At 37.7% G+C, this 19,466-nt stretch overlaps 1 protein-coding gene across 3 annotated transcripts in view; it reads right to left on the reverse strand.

Moving 5' to 3' along the window:
- Nucleotides 1–19,466, reverse strand: part of LOC133574275 (collagen alpha-3(VI) chain-like) — a 136,977-nt gene that overhangs the window by 103,238 nt on the left and 14,273 nt on the right. For 2 of the 3 annotated variants that reach the window (XM_061926379.1, XM_061926378.1), the window contains exons 2-6: nt 12,929–13,007; nt 7,129–7,725; nt 2,309–2,902; nt 693–1,316; nt 7–597 (exon numbers count right to left, since the gene is read on the reverse strand). In XM_061926379.1, the coding sequence (XP_061782363.1) occupies nt 7–597; nt 693–1,316; nt 2,309–2,902; nt 7,129–7,725; nt 12,929–13,007 (2,485 nt within the window). The remainder of the gene's footprint in view (nt 1–6; nt 598–692; nt 1,317–2,308; nt 2,903–7,128; nt 7,726–12,928; nt 13,008–19,466) is intronic. The other variant, XM_061926380.1, reaches the window with a different exon arrangement.

The raw sequence follows: 19,466 nt of genomic DNA on the forward strand, positions 1-19,466 counted from the left end.
TTTTACCTTGTTGTAGGACGTTGTCGAGCTGTACCCTCGGAAGGCTCACGTAGGTATTGAGTTTTTGTGGTACAGTACTGAGTTCACTGAATTCCTTCACTCTGAAAGCGAACGATGGGTTGTGTGAAATGTCCTCAATTTGCTTGTGGTCTGCATCCTTGACACCAACACCAAATGGCACAACTCCCTCAGTCTTTAGTTCACCGGCAGGTTCCTTCACGTTATCCCTTGATCGGCTTCCAGTCAAAACTATCAAAAACTGTGGGACACTCTGCGCCCTCCTACTACCATACCTCTCAGACAAAATAGTGTCCTTCATGAATTTTAAAGCTGAACCTGTGTTGAGACTACGTCCTCCAGCCAGGGACATTCCGCTGACTGCTCTCAAAACCTCGTCTTTGGTTTGGTGAGTATTAAGGTAAAAAATTGGTGTTGGCCTCTCGCTGTGCTGAACCACTGAAATTCTCACTTTGTCATTCCCAATGTCAAGTGGTTCAATTACTTTGAGGATAAAATCCCGGATGTAAGCAAAATCTTGTCGAACATAGTCAGTTCCATCAATAAGGAAGGCAACATCCCTTTCAGATCCAGCAACCACTGTGGAAAACAAAACAAAAACAAAGCCCTTTTGACTTTTTTTGGGATCACAATCAAAGTACTTAAACATGTGTGAAAAAGAAACAGAAACTCACCAGGTTGTTCAGGGACTGTTGATATATCTGTATCACCAACAACTGTTATCAGCTTTGGCATGATTTGTTCAGCCACAGCTGGTAAATAAGAGAAGCTTGATTCATGATAAGCCAACTCTGGAACAAAAGCAACTCTTCTAAGCGAGTCCTGTTCTGCTTGCCCAGAACTGACCACAAAGGTCAAAACACCCCCCAAAGCCAGTTTATCAGCTACACTTTTTATTTCATCCTGGGTTGGACCCCCTGTGATAAGGACCAAAACCTGCTGGACTCTTTGCCTCCTGCGTGACCCTGTTGATGTCTGGAACATGTTGGAGAGGGCATAATCCATGGCCGCACCCGTGTTCAAAACTGAGCCTCCAGTCAGTCTGAGTTGAGAGATCCTGTTCACAACATCTTGTCTGTTGCGGAAGCTGTTAAGATAAAACTCAATTTTGGGTTGCTCAGCAAACTGCAGGAGGCCAATTTGGACTCTGTCAGGGCGCACATCAAGTTGATTGACCACATTGATCATGAAGTCTCGAACATATGGAAAGTTATTGCTGCCAATGTAGTTTGAGCCGTCCACTAAGAAGACAATGTCTCGACGCACCATTGAATCCTGCACCGTAGTTATCTCAACAACTGTGGAAAAGCAAAAACATCACACCCAGTTAGGTTAAAAATCCTGTTTTCACTTTTAACCATACGTCAGCACAAATTAACATATTTTACACATATTTGAACAGTAGCAAAGAAAATACACAGAGAAAAAAAACACAAATATTACCCAGTCAAATGTAAATTTGGAGGTCAACAACTAAATCTGGTAAAGGTACTTATATATGTTTACTTTTGATTAATAGGAGCAGTAATCGATAAAGTCCTTTCTTTCAAAAAAATCTCAAAATGGTGTCCAAAACAGTTAAATACAATGTACACACATTTTAACCAAATAAGGTCAATAATTAAAGAAGCTGCCATGATGTTTTGGCACTGCATCATTTGCAATGTGTGTATTTTTGGTTACCCAAATTTTGCATTTTATTTTTTTCAGAAAAAATATTTTGTTCACACTAAGTCTGTATTAATTTTTAACTTTGAACTAAAATAATAATATAATAATAATATTTTTTTTTTTTTACAATCAGTGCAAAATTGAGCCGTCCTGTGTGGCCAAAGAAGTTTCACAGTTAACTTTGTTACAATTCTCAAAGTTCCCGCCTGCTAAGTACGTTTTCCACTTGCTTAGCTGCAGTCTGAGGTCATCACTTATAGGCTCATCGGTCATTGTACTTTTTATAGTGGCTTCACCCCATTTTTGTAGTGCTGCGTTCTGTGTATTCTTTCCCAAATGCACTTTTCTTTATTAAACCAGGTTTTATTCACCACTTGTCTGTCTCTGCATTGGGGTGCATTGTAATGATAAAAAAAAATTATATGGCATGCTAATGTGAATCTAGATAGCAGTTTGAAAAAAATATTTAGCAGCAAAATGAAAAAGGTCAACCACCCTCACTAAATGGATTGTGTTTGACCTTAGACCTCACTGTGCAAATTTAAACTGATACATGAAAACAACAATACAGCAACGTGCACAAAAAGCATTTAGACGTATTCAGGAAACAATGAGTTACCTGGCTCAGTGGGAACTTCTGTCACCACAACCCCAGCGAGGGTGGAGAGAGCATCAATGATTGCCTTTGGATTACGAAGCAGGATACGGAAGTCCCTCAGCGTGAACACAGCCCTGTCACTGAAGGCAATTTGCTTTAGCTCTTCCTCATCAGCTGCCTTGGAGCCTGCAGCCAAAGTTAGCACACCCATTTGCTGCAGAGCCCTTGCTGGTTGTTCCACACTGTCACTGGACTTTTTACTGGTCATTAAGAGCAAAAGCTGTGGTACGCCTTGTTGCAGGCGACTGCCCTTCTCAGGACGGAGCATGTTTGTCCTCACAAAGTCCAAGGCTGCCCCAATGTTGACTGCCTGTCCTGGCCTAGGTTTGATTTTACCCAAAGCAGCTGTTAAGTCCTCCCTGGATCCATAGGAGTTGAGGTCCATCTCAAGTCGAGCAGAATTGCTGAATTGAGCCAAACCCACTTGAACATCATTTGGGCCAATGGGCATGGTGTCAACAAAGCGCTTGATGAACTCACGCACAGAGTTGATCACGGTTGCACCCATTGTACTATCAAGGAGGAAAATGATGTCTCTTTTTCCAATGGCCAAGGCTGACAAGAAAAGAGAAATACATGAGAGGAAACAGTGTACATAATCATGCAGTTGTAAAAATATGACTGACTGTATATTTCCATGCAGTAAAACACTCTCTATTCGACACACTTCTGTGTGCAGTAGTTTACATGCACTATCTCTAGTCCACCGTTGGAAAAATGCTGCAAGCCTCCTGAACACTAGGGGTGAGGGGACGATCTCGGTCATTTCAGCTTGCTTAGTTTTATGGGTAGAGAAAGAAGATGCTAAATGCTAATAGCTGTCCATAGATTACAGACCTTCCGTGCCACATTGCGCTTCAAAGTTTGCAGTTTCACTCAAGCATGAATTTGAAAAAAATAATTAAAAAAATAAAAAAATTTACGTAACATTTTCATGCATAAACATGGTTAAATGAACTAAATGTATCAATACTACAGTGGTATAGGTCACTACAACCAATCACCAAACCAATCAGAGCACACTGTTCAGTGTAATGACCACTTACTGGTCAGCCTCAGGCAACATTACTATATTGGATTAAAAGATTGTAAAGGTGCCTATGTGCGTGTTATTTCATGTACTGTATAGACTGTTGTCTAAATGTAAAATAAAACATGTTTTGATGGTCGCAAACTGTTTTTTATGCTGCAGTTATAAACATTTTTAATTTATAATGAGTAATTCTTACTTTGTGGACAGTCCCAAAACCAATTAACAGCAATGAACAAAGTTTTACTGTACACAGCTTTATACAACTTTAATGTGTTAAGTGGTTTGGTTCTTGTGTTTATAGTGATCAAAGAAACATTGAAAAAAATAAATCAGCATAGTGATGTTTTGCTTCGGCTGACTACTTCAAATCAATCTTTCTATTACACAGTAACTTATTTTGATAGCTGGATGACAGGTCGATGAGCTTGTGTAAAATGTTGTATACTGAAATTCCATTCTTACCTTTATTAAGCAGACCAGTGTTATAGTCTTGTGTTATACTCACTTATTATCTATTTAATTTACTGTATTTAAGGTAATGAGAGACAACAATATTTTTTGTTATCTATCAACATTATTGTTGTCATTTATTTATTACTGACTTACAAAATACACACCTATCGTTTCCATTATATTTTAACACACATAAGAAGTTATCTTTTGATATAGTTCTACACAACAGGGATGGGTTCTGGCATCATGTCAAATGTTAAAAGTGTTTGGTTTTTTTTCTAGAAAGTTTGGACACTTAATAAACAGGTATTTTTTCAGCTAAACAATTTTAATTTCCTGGTGCAGGTTTAATGAGTGTCTTGCGCAGGTTTCTCTTGTCTCTTGTTTGTGTTTCATTTATTTCTTGTTGGTGTAAACATGCTTGGTGTTGTTGTTTTGTGAAAGTAATGGTAATGTTGCATCAATAGTCCTCCATTGAGGCTGGTGTATGCTAGCAAACACAATGTTGATCATCCAAATGTATGCATGCAACATCAATGTGCTTTTACAATCACGTAGTTTACCTGTTACTCCCACCATTAAAAGGTCAAACCCATCCAATTAAGATGTTTACATGTTTTTTAAAATGCTGCTTTGAACAAATTATTTATAGGGCATGTAAATGAAGTGAGTGATACTCAGCCTATATAAAGTTAAGTTAACTTAGATGCTCAAGTCATGGAAAACCTCTTTTGTATCCTTTTATTTAATCGTTTCTATTATATAAAGCCCCACCTACAGTTGGTCGATGTTTTTTCTTTACAATTCTCGGAGAAAATAAATAATTTCTTTAGGTCACCCAATCAGAATGCTCACACCTTGCAACTAATAGTGGGGTGTGGACCAAAAAAAGGTTACTTGGTGTGCACTTTAGTGGGGTGCGGTTAGTGTTCATATGTGTACCTTATTCTTATCACGGTGCCAAACAATGCTGAGTTAATCGTTTGCTCAAAGTCATGGCTAAACCTGTACATGGCATGTACATTGTGTGACCACCTCGTGCGTCCAATGTTAGTTGCATATAGTTGTATTTCCAGTATGTATTGTTTCATTGTTCACAAATACATATATTAAAAAAAAATTGTTTTAGCGTAAAATCTTTGTTTTATTGATTATAATCATGATCAATACACTAAAGCAAAATCAAAAAATGTTTCAATGATCTTGAAAAGTTATGTGAATGACAATATTTATCAGATTATGAAAGAATACTGTATCTGCAATACTGGCACTGTATTGAAAAGCCATACCAAAATGTGCAGTATCACACACCTGTTATATTACAGCCTGTGTAATGTCTAGAATGTAAGTGTGTGACGTCATTATTCTTGCTAAGCGGACAATAATCTGCCGAGTAACGTCATAAGTAGCACCTGAAGAGGGCATGCGCCTCATCAGCCATGATGTCCGTCACTGACAGAACAAGAATGATAACTATCTTAGCTGTAATCACAGACCTTCCGGCGGGATCGCTTCATTCAAAGATACTGTATCAAAATTCAAGCTTGTGATTATTTTAAAAAATGTTAAGTCACAGGATTTCTAAAATAGGATTTATTTTTACATCTCTTCTTAAAGGAAAACTCAACTTTTTATTTGATTTTGCCCATCATCCACAATCCTTATGTGATATATGAACTCACATCTTTACCTTTTCTGTAAATTTCGATTCTGTTAGCTCAAGGAGGCTAACAATGCAAGTAATAGGGATTCATCTATTTCGCATATAAAGCCCTTTAAAACAATAAATAACTTCCAACAAGGTTTGTATACATGTTGTAAGTATGTACCGTAAATTCAGGACTATAAACTGCTACTTTTTTCCAAGCCTTTGGACCCTGCAGCTTATAACACAGTGCGGCTAATTTATCGACTTTTCTTCGCTGATGGCCATAATAAAGAGTTAAAAAAAACAAGCATATACACTGAGAATGTGTTTTATTGTTTGTGCTATGGCGCCATCTTTTGGACGAGTTTGCTCAGTCCAGCTAGTGCTTTCAACAGGAAGTAAAGTGCCCTTCAGTCTTCGAGCCATCCACAGCCTTTCAATTCTTATGGATTCCTAATTCATACCTTCAAGCAACGTTTGTAAGTTTTACAGTATAACTAAAACTGTTTATACTTACTAAACCGTCCCACATCACCGTGGATTTATTGAGAGTGTTTAGCGAATTGGAGAGCTGTATTTATAATATTTAGCTCAATTTCAGCATTTTCGGGAATTCTCTCCCAGGTGCATTGATTCCACAGCGCACATAGCAATGAACGCTACTTCCATCAACAACAGCAAAGTCAGCGCTTTCTGTTTGCTACTGCTCATCATGGCATCCATCGTGAGAGCTGACGACTACAACTATTTACAACTATTTTGGGAGGAATGAGAATCCAGAACCTTATCTTTTTGAGCCTGAATATACGGAGGATGAGCGGGCAAGAAGAGAAGGAGAAACGTCGGAGCAGATGAATGCCGAGAAAATCAGGAGTGCAGCGGGCATACAAATTATGTTGGGAATTTATATGTCTGGCAGGACACCGGCATGGTTTGGTGGTGTAATCATACAGTTTGCCCTGCCATGCCGACTGAAATGGAGTACTTCCACTGGACACAATGTTCCATCGGTTGAAAAGGCTTTGTGCATCTGACCAGGAGGACACTGCTTCAAGAGAACGCATCACAAAATCGCTAAATTCTTTGCGCTAATAAACCCTGCAGTCGTAGCCAAAATCAACTGCAAGGACGCCCCAAGTCAACTGTCCATAGAGTAGGTCACCATGATATTGATTGAAATACATGGAGCACACAGTGTTTGTGTCCATCTAGCCGTATACAAACAAATCATTAAATGGCACAGATCACTTGGTTGTCTATTCGTAGTTGTTATATGATTGTTGTTGTTTCTCAGTCAGTACATATTGTTGTCCTATTGCATTGTACTGTGAGTGAGGAGCAAGGTGCTGTCACTACCCGAGAAAAGTAGTTCATCGGTGTTAGCTCTTATAATAAAAATGTCACTGTAGCTTGGTAATATGCAGGTCACAGTAAGGATTTATAGGCGAGATCAATGAAACTCAATTCCCTGCGTTGTTAGCCACCTATTACTAGTAGTCTTTCCCTATTTATAACGCACATAAAAACAAAAGACATATGTGTTCTTGTCTAACATTAGAATTGTGGATGATTGGCAAAATTCCACAGAAATGTGCAGTTTTTCTTTAAAAACAATTCCTCGCTTACACTTACAGAAATATTACATACCTTCTGTGATTTCATGCTGTACTATAATGCTGCGTTGGAGCACGCCATTAATGAACGGCGAAAGCTGGTCGCCCATGCTCGCCACTGCTCTGAAATCAGGGGCCGACAGGACAAATGCTCTATCGGTAGCAACCGCTTCCAAGTCTGTGGTGGCGGTATCACCGATGGCCAGCCCAAATGTGATAACTCCAGCCCTCTTAAGGGCCCGGTCACCAGCACCAGTATCGTCAGTGGCCAGCCCAGCACTGATAACAACTAGCATCTGGGGTACACCCTCCTCTGCCCTGCCACCAGCTGATTGGCTTAAAAGGCTCTGGGCTACTTCCTCCAAAGCAAGGCCCAGGTTAGATTCATCACCACCTGAGTATGCAAGTTCCTTTACAGCCTCCAGGACTGATGCTTTGCTCTCATGGCTATTCAGATAGAACTTTATCTCAGGGTTGTTATGGTACAGGGCTAAGGCCACCCGAACAGCTTCCCTGCCCACATCGAGGCCCTCAATGATTCTCAAAGCCAAATCACGCACAAATGGGAAGTTTGCTGCTCCAACGTGCTGCGATCCATCAATTAAGAGTACAAGGTCTGCGGAATCTTGTGCTTTAAGGGGAGAGAGAAGGAGACAAACAGAACAAAATGGAACTTGTGAAAGTGTTAACAGTGGACAAAGGGAAAGACTGGTGCAGTAGTAAAGAACATCAACACACATTCAATGTGAACAAATCAACAACCTTGCAAAAAACATCATACTGCATGTCAGCTGAACCACGAAACGTTTGCTCAAGAACCACAATTACCTTGCTTTCCACCTAATAATCATTTTACATTATTGCAAAAACAGATACCTCCAGGTTTGATTTATTTTCAAATGTTTCTTTATTGTACATTCTAGCTAATAATGACATCTTGAAGCAGATCCTTCCTTGGAATTCTGGGCTGCTCCCTCACTTTTCCCAGAATAATTTTAACGCCAGTGCTTTCTTAAAATTACAGGACTCATTTGTGTGTTTCATGATAACTTGCTGATTAATAGAGGATTCTTCAATTAGTAAAAAAAAAATGTTTAGAGCAAACTGAATGCTTATTTTTAAAACTATTCATGTACAATGCTCTCTAGGGAATAGTTATCAGAGCGTAGCTAAATATATATCTTTTTTTTGATGTCAGTCACCTTTTAAAGGTTTTGTTTTCTTTTGGGTGGTTCTTGTACAAAGTCCATGGTGTCAGCCATCCATTGCAGACTCGTGTTACAGACTTCAGATAAAGTGACCAGTCATGACTCTTTGGCTCATTCTTTGTGTGCTGAAGATTGTATTCTTACTTTTATTATTTCCAATATATTACCTAAGTGCACTATTTACAAAATACAAAATGACTTCTTCAGCAGGTAAAGGATGAGACCAGGTGGATTCATCACTGTTTCAAATACAAAACATTCCTAGAACGTGAGACATGGTGATGGACACAAACATGTGCAAGACACATAAGTAGTAGTTGGTTAGCAATTGTTAAAAGAACAATGATTCACTCTGAGGGGAACATTCTAAAGACCATTTTGGGGTATGAGTAATTACTGGAGGTGTAACAAAATAAACACATTTTAAAGGTGACATTTTGGTTCACTTTGAGGACAGTACAATTGCTTATCTTTTGTGAAATAAGCTTGAAAGATTTTTAAAACGAATACAAAAAACTGAAACCTGCTAGTAGGCTATTGTCCAATCCAAATTGTCCACGATATTACGAATTTCATCTTCTACAGCACATTGCTACTTTATCATGTAAAATTACAAATACATTATTGTAATTTTTCTGGTAAAATGGCAGTGTTTTCTCATCAAAGTTATAATTAATTGAAATGTAAGTAACTTACTGTCTTTTAAAGTTGTGCTTATCAGCTTGTAAACTCATGAATAGTTTATATACTGTAATAGCTCGCCTGTGCATCGGTTGGGAACATCTCTGCGCTGCTGACTCGTCTCCGCTCGGGATGGTGTCCTGCTGGCCCCACTATGGACTGGACTCTTACTATTATGTTGGATCCACTATGGACTGGACTCTCACAATATTATGTCAGACCCACTCGACATCCATTGCATTCGGTCTCCCCTAGAGGGGGGGGGGGGGGGGGGGGGGGTTACCCACATATGCGGTCCTCTCCAAGGTTTCTCATAGTCATTCACATCGACGTCCCACTGGGGTGAGTTTTTCCTTGCCCTTATGTGGGCTCTGTACCGAGGATGTCGTTGTGGCTTGTGCAGCCCTTTGAGACACTTGTGATTTAGGGCTATATAAATAAACATTGATTGATTGATTGATTGATGAATGCAACACGTTTTGTCATATGTAGCATTTATCACATATTCGAGCTTTCGCAAAAGCCGGCATCTTTCGCAAAAGCCGGCATCTTTTCCGAGGAGCCCCACGGCAATCAGACTGACTTTGAAAATGACGAGAGAGAATCTGGCGTGTTTGATGGAGAACTTGTCCAGCTGTTCATTTCGAACACAGAAGATGAGGACTTTGATGGATTTGTGGATGAGGATTGATCAAAAATTATGTGAGTACATTGATAAATACTTCAATAAAGTACAACCGAACTCAGCTTTGCTCCTGATGCCTTTTTTAAACAGCGTCCATGCATGCTAGCGTATGTTTTAAGCTAGTATATGTTTAACCATGCCTGTGCCCAAAAATACGCTGCGCCTTATTTATGCGTTAAATACAGAAATAGCACCTGTAACTGACACAGCGCCTTTTAATACGGTGCGCCCTATGGTCACGAAAATACAGTATAGTGGCTTCGATAACGGGAACCGGTTCTCAAAAAGGGATTCGAATACATGGAATCGGTTCTTTTCTTATCGAAGCTTCGGGAGAACCGGTTTTCGAACATCATCCCTAGAAATAAGTACCAGATTTCTTGGGAAAAGAGGAAAAAATATAAGCCAGTAGATATTTTATTAATAAAGGTGGGAAGTGGCTTTTAATCACATGCAACTACAGTAAGTGTTGTATTAATACCAGGTCATATGTGATACAATAATGTTAATTTTGCTGATAAGAAGTAATGGTAGTATAAGTTAATCACAAAAATAGGTCATGTTAACATGTAATACAGCATCTTCCAGCACATGTTGACACATTAGTAGTAGCTTTGATGCTCGTCCCATTTTATTTCCAGATCCTCCTCCAGCCACAGGGGGGCACAATTGACATTGGAGCAAACCCCTGACTGTCACTGGGCTGCATACCCAAATCCACGCCCCTCCATCTTAGATGAAATCAGCAAGGAGCTACCCTGAACAATTTGAGGAGAACGGCCAGCAATGTCTTCGCTCTTAGTCCAGAGCAATCCTGAATGCCGCCTGCAAACACTAATCCACCACCTGAGCTGCTCCTTTCCACCTGTTAGCAACATCCCTTCTGGACCAATCCTTTGGTCGCTTAGCTGTGTAGATCAGAAATTCCAAGCCTATCTGGGTGACCCCGTCACAATAAGACTTAGGCTGTGTTTCAAGGTTTGCTCTTCCGTACTTATACTCCAAAATCTTTACTGTTTACGCTGTGTACTTATTGCTTGAGTTTAGGAACTTTGACAGTGTAGTACTGTACATTATGTACAACACACCTGTACTCAAAAGACTAAGGGTCTGCTTGATTTACTAAAATCAAAATACCTCGTGCTAAACAGCGTGTGCAATCTGTAAAGTGGTGCAGACTGTCTTTTTAATGAGGATTTTGCGTGTACTATAAGGGGCATCACCACGGAGACACTCTCATTTAATGCACATTCATGTTATCATGCTCCTACCTTTTTAATACATATATTTTTTTACCACTGAAAGTGCACTAATTGAAAATATAATTATAAAATGACGTTGCTGAATAGGTGATAAGTCTAATATGTTTTTATTTTTGACAGTCCAAAATTTTGACACACATATATAGGACAGGGGATTCTGTCTGTTCAGTGCGAGCACTGATCCTGCAGCCGTGTGTGTAACTGTCAGTTTGCTCGTCCTTCTCACACATGCTAAATAAATCGCAATATAGTGCTCGAGAAACGACAATGAATGTTGATAAATCACATTGCACGTGCTAAATAATTATATTAGCATCTTCTACTCCCAGTAATGTGGGTGTTTTGATGTCAATATATATTGTGCATACTGTATTCATGAAGACAGTGATGCAAAATGGACTGCACGCCTTATTCTGCTCATATTTATTATACAGCACGCGCAATGTGATTTATCAACACTCATCACTGTTTTGGGAGTACTATTTTGCGTTTTATTTAGCACATTTGATTAGGATGAGCAAATTGACCCAGTTCCACACACGGCTTTAAGAGAGGAGTGCTCATGCTGCAATGACAGATGATGGACAAAGATTCTTCTGTCCTACATGTGCCAGAAATAAAAAATATTCGACACATCTTCCATTCAGCAACATAATTTTATAATTGTATAGCTGCTCGATGACTTAAGGGGCTGATTAAAACAAATTCAAATTATGTGTTTTAGTGTCATTTAGTGAAGTGAATTGAATTATATTTATATAGCATTTTTTCTCTAGTGACCCAAAGCGCTTTACATAGGGAAACCCATTATCTACATCTTTGAGCTACATTTAAACCACTGTGGGTGGCACTGGGAGCATGTGGGTAAAGTGTCTTGCCCAAGGACACAACGGCCGTGACTGGGATGGCGGAAGGCGGAATCAAACCTCGAACCCTCAAGTTCCGGCATGGTCGCTCTACCAACCGAGCCAGGCCGCCCCACGCAGGATATAATGTTTGTTTAGTGATGTTTGTTTTTTAACATAGACTATATCTTATTAACATATATCCTGTATGATAAAAACCTCTTGAAGTATGCATTTTCTACAATGTGAACACAATAGCGCAGCCTTCCTCTCATGCACCTTTAGCGGTAAGAAAAAAAGAGGTGTCAATGTAGATGCACTGCTCGACTGCTGTGAAAATGCCCATAAAAAGAGGTACATACATGTCTCCTGCTTTTTTGAAAACATAGCAAAACTCCACAGGTAAGAGCATGATAACATGAATGTGCTGTAAATTAAAGTGTCTCCCTGGTGATGCCCTGTATAGTACATGCAAAATCCTCATATAACTAAGGCGGTCTGCACGACCTATCAATTGCACACGCAGTGATAGTAAATCACATGCAACACGCCCACTAATTGTACTAGTAATAGTACGCTATTTTATAACCAAATACAACATGTTTATGTTCTCAAAAGTCTTAAGTGTAAGTACCCAAGTAAAACACACTTATGTTCTAAAAAAGTCTAAGCGTAAGTAACCCAAGTGCACCAATTAAGACACAGCATGAGCTTAGACGTGAGTGAGCACCACCTGCATTGTTGGGCTGCTCATAAAGTTAAACTCTTTTTTTCAGGATTTAAGTTTTTTACTTTTAAATCCCTCCACCCAACCTGCTCCACTGCTTGTATGACACAGTACAAAATATGTGTCTGTCCCATACTTCAGTTTCTATGAGCATAAACTTCAAGACTACAGACACAAAAATTGTATTGTATGTGTGTGACACAAACAAATGTGGAATTGTCTAATAAGAGCAAATCTATAAATTAGCTTTTACCATTTGTTGGCTAAAAGGATCTATTGGGCGTGGTACTCCTTTAAAAAAATCACATTATTTTATTATGTTAGAAGAAACTCCACTAAACATGAATGAAAACTGTGTATATGATATGTGCTATAACAACTTATGTCACCTGTATAATGTAACTGATATTATTCAGGTGAACTTACCTGCCTGAGCGTCAAGGGTTGGTAGTGCGAACAGGACACCCAGTAGGGCACATAGCGGTATCAACGCGTGCCTCCTCATCTTCACAAAACAAGACAAAACAAGTAAAACATGAGGTTAGCTTTGAATTGACAACACAAAAACATGTCAAACATCCTAATACAAAATCATCTTTCAAAAAAACATATCAATAAATACATATCGGCTACTACTTGCATTGTTCATGAAATGATTTTTAAGACTGTCAAAATTAACGGGTTAACTCGTGATTATTTACAACAAAATGATTGCATTAATCATCAATAAACTTAGATTAAAAATGCTATTTATTTTGACCGTACATGCTTTTTTTACCACAACCGCTATACGGTCAGTGATCCGATGCATACGTCGACAAAAATGAGTTAAGAGACTCCGACTGGTTTGTTCGCTGGCAAATTTCACTCCAAAATACAGCCTTTGAAAGAACTTCAGATACAATTGTTACCAAATTCTATGCAAATAAATTATGTGCATTTCGAGTAAAACATTTATTTGTCATTCCTGGATGACATTGTGACAATAAAATTGTATTTGTGTACAAATATTGGGATCTTTTTCTTCAGCAATTTTTTATTCTTCAAGTGAGTAAATCACCTGTGGTTAATCATGATTAATCCAAATTCAAAAATGTGATTATATGATTAAAAATATAATCATTTGACATCCCTTGTTTTTTGTGAGCACTTTAGGATTCCTTCATTAAATAACCGTTATGCTTTGATTAAGTTCATCCTTACAAAGATTTGAATTGTAAATCATTGTTAGCGAGCTAGATTTATTTGAACAGAGACAGTATGTAAAAAAAAATAACAATAAAGGTTTTCAATTAATTTATATTAGATTGGGGTAAAAACTTATTTTATTCCCTACCAAGTAGCCAGCATTGTGATTCACAAGTGAGTCCTGTCCCTTTAAGAAATTACTCCTAATTGCAACTCATTATGGGCCTGAGCTACTAAAAGTTTGCGTGTACTAATAAAACAAAGCTGATCTACTAAACTTGTGTACAGAGGATTGTGTCTCTCAGGTGACCAGAATAAGGATCGGAATCTATTCAGCATGTCTATGTGCTGATCATCAGAACACCCACAATATTGGAAGGAAGAAATGCAAATTTCACACGGTGTGATTCATAAAGGCTGATCACTGTTCTGCAGGTGCTATTTTGTGTTTGAAAAGTACAGTTGCAGACACGGCTGTGAAAAACAGGCACTCCTGCTGCAAATACAGACGACAGACAGAGAATCCACCGTCCAACGTATACTTGTCAACATATACAGACTATATAAAAATATATTATATTATTATAATTTTATAATTTGTTTGGCTACTGAATTACTTAAAGAGCTGATAATAACCAAATAAATTGATGCGTTTTGGTGTCTTCTAGCTTTTTTAATGCCATTAATTTTTTCATAAAAGAGATATATTTTTATAGTATATCTCCTGTATAAAAAAAGTATTTTTCAATTTGCATTTTCTTGCATTTGAATCATTCCAGACGAATGAATGCGCTGCGGTGCTGTAATGGTCCACACGCTAAAGATAGTTTCTGTTGTATACAGATTGCGATTCTATATTGGAGAAAAGGTGTTACATTTTATGGCTGTATACTGCTACTTAAACAACATCGCACACAGGTTGAAGAGCACAATAACATTAATGTGGAGGGTACATAATGCCAGTAGTAACCCACAAAAAACTAATCTAAATAAGGCGGTCTGCACCACTTTTCAATTGCACGCAATCTTAGTAAATCACACACAACACGCCTACTAATAGTACACGCAATTGTATAGTTTGTACATGCTGTTTTGTGTGTGGTATTTGTATCTCAGCAGATCAGGCCCTACTGTAAGTACATGAATAGTTCATGTGCAAAAACAGATATCTCTATTTTTCTTGTTTTAAGTAAATAAATGTTTTTTGTGAAGATTTTCATGAAACAGCCATCCTGCTGGTATTGGTTGAAACTGAATTGTTTTCTAACAACCAAAATGATAGTCTCAATTTGAAAAATACACATTTATTACAAAAAGAGAAGCTTGATAATTGTGTATAAATGTAAACGTTTCTTCGCAAAAACAGATTAATCCTATATGATGCCAGCCTGGCCTTAAAATGAGTGAAAACAGATAATTTTTTTCAGAGGAATGCTTATTCCATCATTGTAATGAATTAATTTAATCCGAACAAACACTTTTTTGGGGGAAAGGGTTTACATTGACCGCTGCATCATGACATCATTACATTGACAGCTGCAACACAAGAAAACAACAGCAGAGTAGACACACATTTCAGTTTGTCATTCGAGAGAGTAGTGTCTACTACGTATTCTGTACATTATGTACATAGGCAATAGACAGCATTTTCCCGACATATATATATATATATACATATATATATATATATATATCAAATCAAATCAACTTTATTTATATATATGTATATATATATATATATATTTTAGGGCTTTCAACGTTAACGTATGTGATTAATACAACAAAATTATCGCGTTATCATAAATTAATGGTGAGGACGGCGGAAAAGATCATCAGGACTCCTCTTCTTCCTATCCAGGAGATTGCAAAAAGCCGCTGCCTGACCAGGGCTCAGAAAATCTGCAAAGACTCTTCCCACCCCCACCAAGGACTGTTTTCACTGCTGGACTCTAGAAAGAGGTTCCGCAGCCTCCGAAGCAGAACCTCCAGGTTCTGTAACAGCTTCTTCCCTCAAGCCGTAAGACTCTTGAACGCATCATAATTAAATGATCCCCTCAACTCCCCCCAAAATGGATTAACTCGCTGGAATAAAAAAGACAATATAACATGCATCCATAAACGTGGACGCATGTGAAAAAGTGCAATATATTTAACTGTACAGTAATCTATTTATTTATTTATATATATTTATTTATTTTATATATATATTTATTTTTTTATATATGCACCTTATTGCTTTTTTATCCTGCACTACCATGAGCTTATGTAATGAAATTTCGTTCTTATCTGTGCTGTAAAGTTTAAATTTGAATGACAATAAAAAGGAAGTCTAAGTCTAAGTCTAAGTCTAATGAAGATTAATCACAGTGTTTGTTTGCTCGGGCAGTTATAACAACGCCAGCCAAATCAGTAAATAAATGGCGGACATTTATCCATTAAAATATGGAATAGCTGCTGATGGTGTGTTTGACGGAGCATTAGCTGTAAGGAGATACCATAGAAGTCCTCTCTCCAAGATAAATGCAGTACATTATTCAACAAAGTCAACACGTAAGTCAAGACTCCACTGTATAAGAAAATGCTTAGTGTGTACGACTTGTTTGTAAAATGTATATTCTGTTTATTTTCTATTTTTAGTGGTTCATGGACAATGTGCACCAAATATTGTTCACAAGGAGTTGATTGGTGCACAAGATTTAGCGGCAAGTCCTTAAGACACACCTATTTGACACGACCTGACATATAACAATATCCATACATGGGAGAAAAAATAATAATAATACAACTACTAAGGTCAAAACAATAAAATGACCGCCTGTACAACAACATACAGTATACTCACATTAGAAACAGAAACCTAATGTTAATTTTTACAATAAAACACATCATAAACACACACACCCTCACATCGTTATAACCTTATCTCACAACTACCTGTTTAAAGGGATACACTTATAAAATGCAAATGCTGCAAAATATGATTCATGAAATGCTTGTGTAACGAGGCCTGTAATTATAAAGTGCCTAAGCTAGAGTGTGTAAAATGCAAAATACCAGCATTAAAATTATTTAAAATTATTTCAGACCATGCACTCCACAATAAACAGCTACACATGTGTTGATGATTAAGTGCATGTACAAAACCTATAATTGATAAAGTGACTAATTTAGTTTTAATCATTTATACTAAAAATCTGTAGCAGGTGTAGAAGACTTGTCCATACTACAATACACAGTTAAAAATGCTACACGTGTACTCTCCAACTGGTAATTTACTACCGACATATGACGTTACACTGTAAATCATATACAAATAATATGAATGCTATGAATGCATCATGGCTGTTACTATAAGTTGTAAGCTATAGGTCTCCTGTATTTAAGGAGCACAATACAGTATTTGCCAAATAAATACATATTATCAAATAAGAAAAAATGTATCATATCAAAATAAATATTGTACTCGTAAATACACATTTACGTAATAAATATAAATAATACATTTGTAAATACACGTTAAAACAGCGAACACCAATCTTGTGTAAGGTCGCCTACACAAAAGTTATCTTGAGAACAGTAAACATCAGGATACTTTCCAGCGACAGGACGAAAAATAGCTTTCACTTATCTTTCTTAAGTCAACTTGTTGGAATACAACAGGATGAACGACTAACTTGTGTTGAATAATACTCAAGCAAATCGGTATATTATTTGGTTTTTAAATGTCATGTATTTAAGCATTACTTTCCGTATATATTGGCGCCCGGTACAAACAACCAATCATACGCCTTCTTCTTCTTTTTCCTTTGCATTGATTGGTGCGCGATAGTACTCCTTCAAGCCATTGGCTGCCCAAACAAAACAAGAACGTAACAGGCAGAGATAACTCTCAAAGGAACTATGTCGACGTAAAAATTATTATTTTCTCTTGAAAATATACTTAAGTTGAGGTAAGTCGCCCCTAACAAAAAAGTAAAGTATAAACATAAAATACGACTTGAGTACAATAATAACATATTTCTACAGTCAGCACACATTTTTTAGTAATCATACAGGAAAAAAAAAATATCAATATGCACTCTTAGAAGAATTACATATTTACAGAACATAACATACTGCCACCAACATGATGTGTCACCACACACAATATTAATTGTATTATTGTACAAATGATGTGAAGATGAACTTATTCAGAGCCTATTGCACTCCTCTGTATACTGCCCCCCTGTGGGTAAAGTATATGCAGAAAAGCATACAGAAGCTGCAGGTTGCTTATAATGATTGTATGAGGCTGCTCCTGGGAATTCCAAGAAGCTCCAGTGCAAGCCAGATGTTTGTTAGTGTTGGGGTGCCCACTTTCTCAGCGTTGCTACGCAACCTTTTGTATAAGTTTATGTGTAGGGCATCTGAATCTGAAAATGACATAATCACCGTGATAACGAACCCTGGCCGCAGTTCTGTTAGGTACTCATCTGGTCTGTGGAACCATTGGCACACATGTTTGTATGTCAGAAACTGACATTTGGGCTTTATGTTTTATTGTTTTGTTTTTTAATGTTTTATTGTTTTGTTTTTACGTTTGTAATGTTTTGTATTGTGTTTTTATATGTTTAATGGATCTTAAGGTCTGCAATAAAGATTGATGATGATGATGAATACTACAAGTAAAGTACTCGAATAATGTCAAATAGATTAATTAAATACATCAAAGAAGTGGTCTGTAATATAAAATTGTTATTTATAATTCTGAACATATTTAGTTATTCATCATTAGTTATGTTTTAGTTTGTTGTCATTGTGCATGATCTCCAATCGTCCTCTAGGTGGTGGTAGACAAGCACTACAGCCACTAATTCCTTAGCCTTGCTTGTAGTAAAACAAGATATTGTACATGCAATGGTAGGTTTAGGTAATATATATTGTAGTAGAAATGTTTACATTTAGAAAATTTCTTTAATAAGAAAATTGAACTCATTAGAAAGGAGATCAAAGACAATGCATCCCAGCTACAACTGGGTTCTATTAACACAGATACGACTGTATATTCGACGGATATTGCCCTCCAAAATAGTCTCTCTCTCTCTTTTTGATGAAATAACATTAGAGGAATTGCTACAGCGTGTGAATGAGATCAAACAAACAACATGTTTACTTGACCCACTTCCTGGGAAACTTATCAAGGAGCTTTTTGTAATATTAGGTCCATCAGTGCTAAATATTATAAACTTATCACTTTCCTCTGGCACTGTTCTCCTAGCATTCAAAAAAGCGGTTATTCATCCTCTGCTCAAAAGACCTAACCTCGATCCTGACCTCATGGTAAACTATCGGCCGGTGTCCCACCTTCCCTTTATCTCGAAAATCCTCGAAAAAATTGTTGCACAGCAGCTAAATGAAAACTTAGCGTCTAACAATCCCTGTGAACCCTTTCAATCCGGTTTCAGGGCAAATCACTCTACGGAGACAGCCCTCGCAAAAATGACTAATGATCTATTGCTAACGATGGATGCTGATGCGTCATCCATGTTGCTGCTTCTTGATCGTAGCGCTGCTTTCGATACCGTCGATCATAATATTTTATTAGAGCGTATCAAAACACGTATTGGTATGTTAGACTTAGCCTTGTCTTGGTTTAACTCCTATCTTACTGACAGGATGCAGTGCGTCTCCCATAACAATGTGACCTTGGGCTATGCTAAGGTAACGTGTTGAGTTCCCCAGGGTTCGGTTCTTGGCCCTGCACTCCTCCGCAATCTAAATGCTGCCGCCAAGTGAC

The sequence above is a fragment of the Nerophis lumbriciformis genome, linkage group LG31 (genome assembly GCF_033978685.3).
Source record: "Nerophis lumbriciformis linkage group LG31, RoL_Nlum_v2.1, whole genome shotgun sequence".
Lineage (NCBI taxonomy): Eukaryota > Metazoa > Chordata > Actinopteri > Syngnathiformes > Syngnathidae > Nerophis > Nerophis lumbriciformis.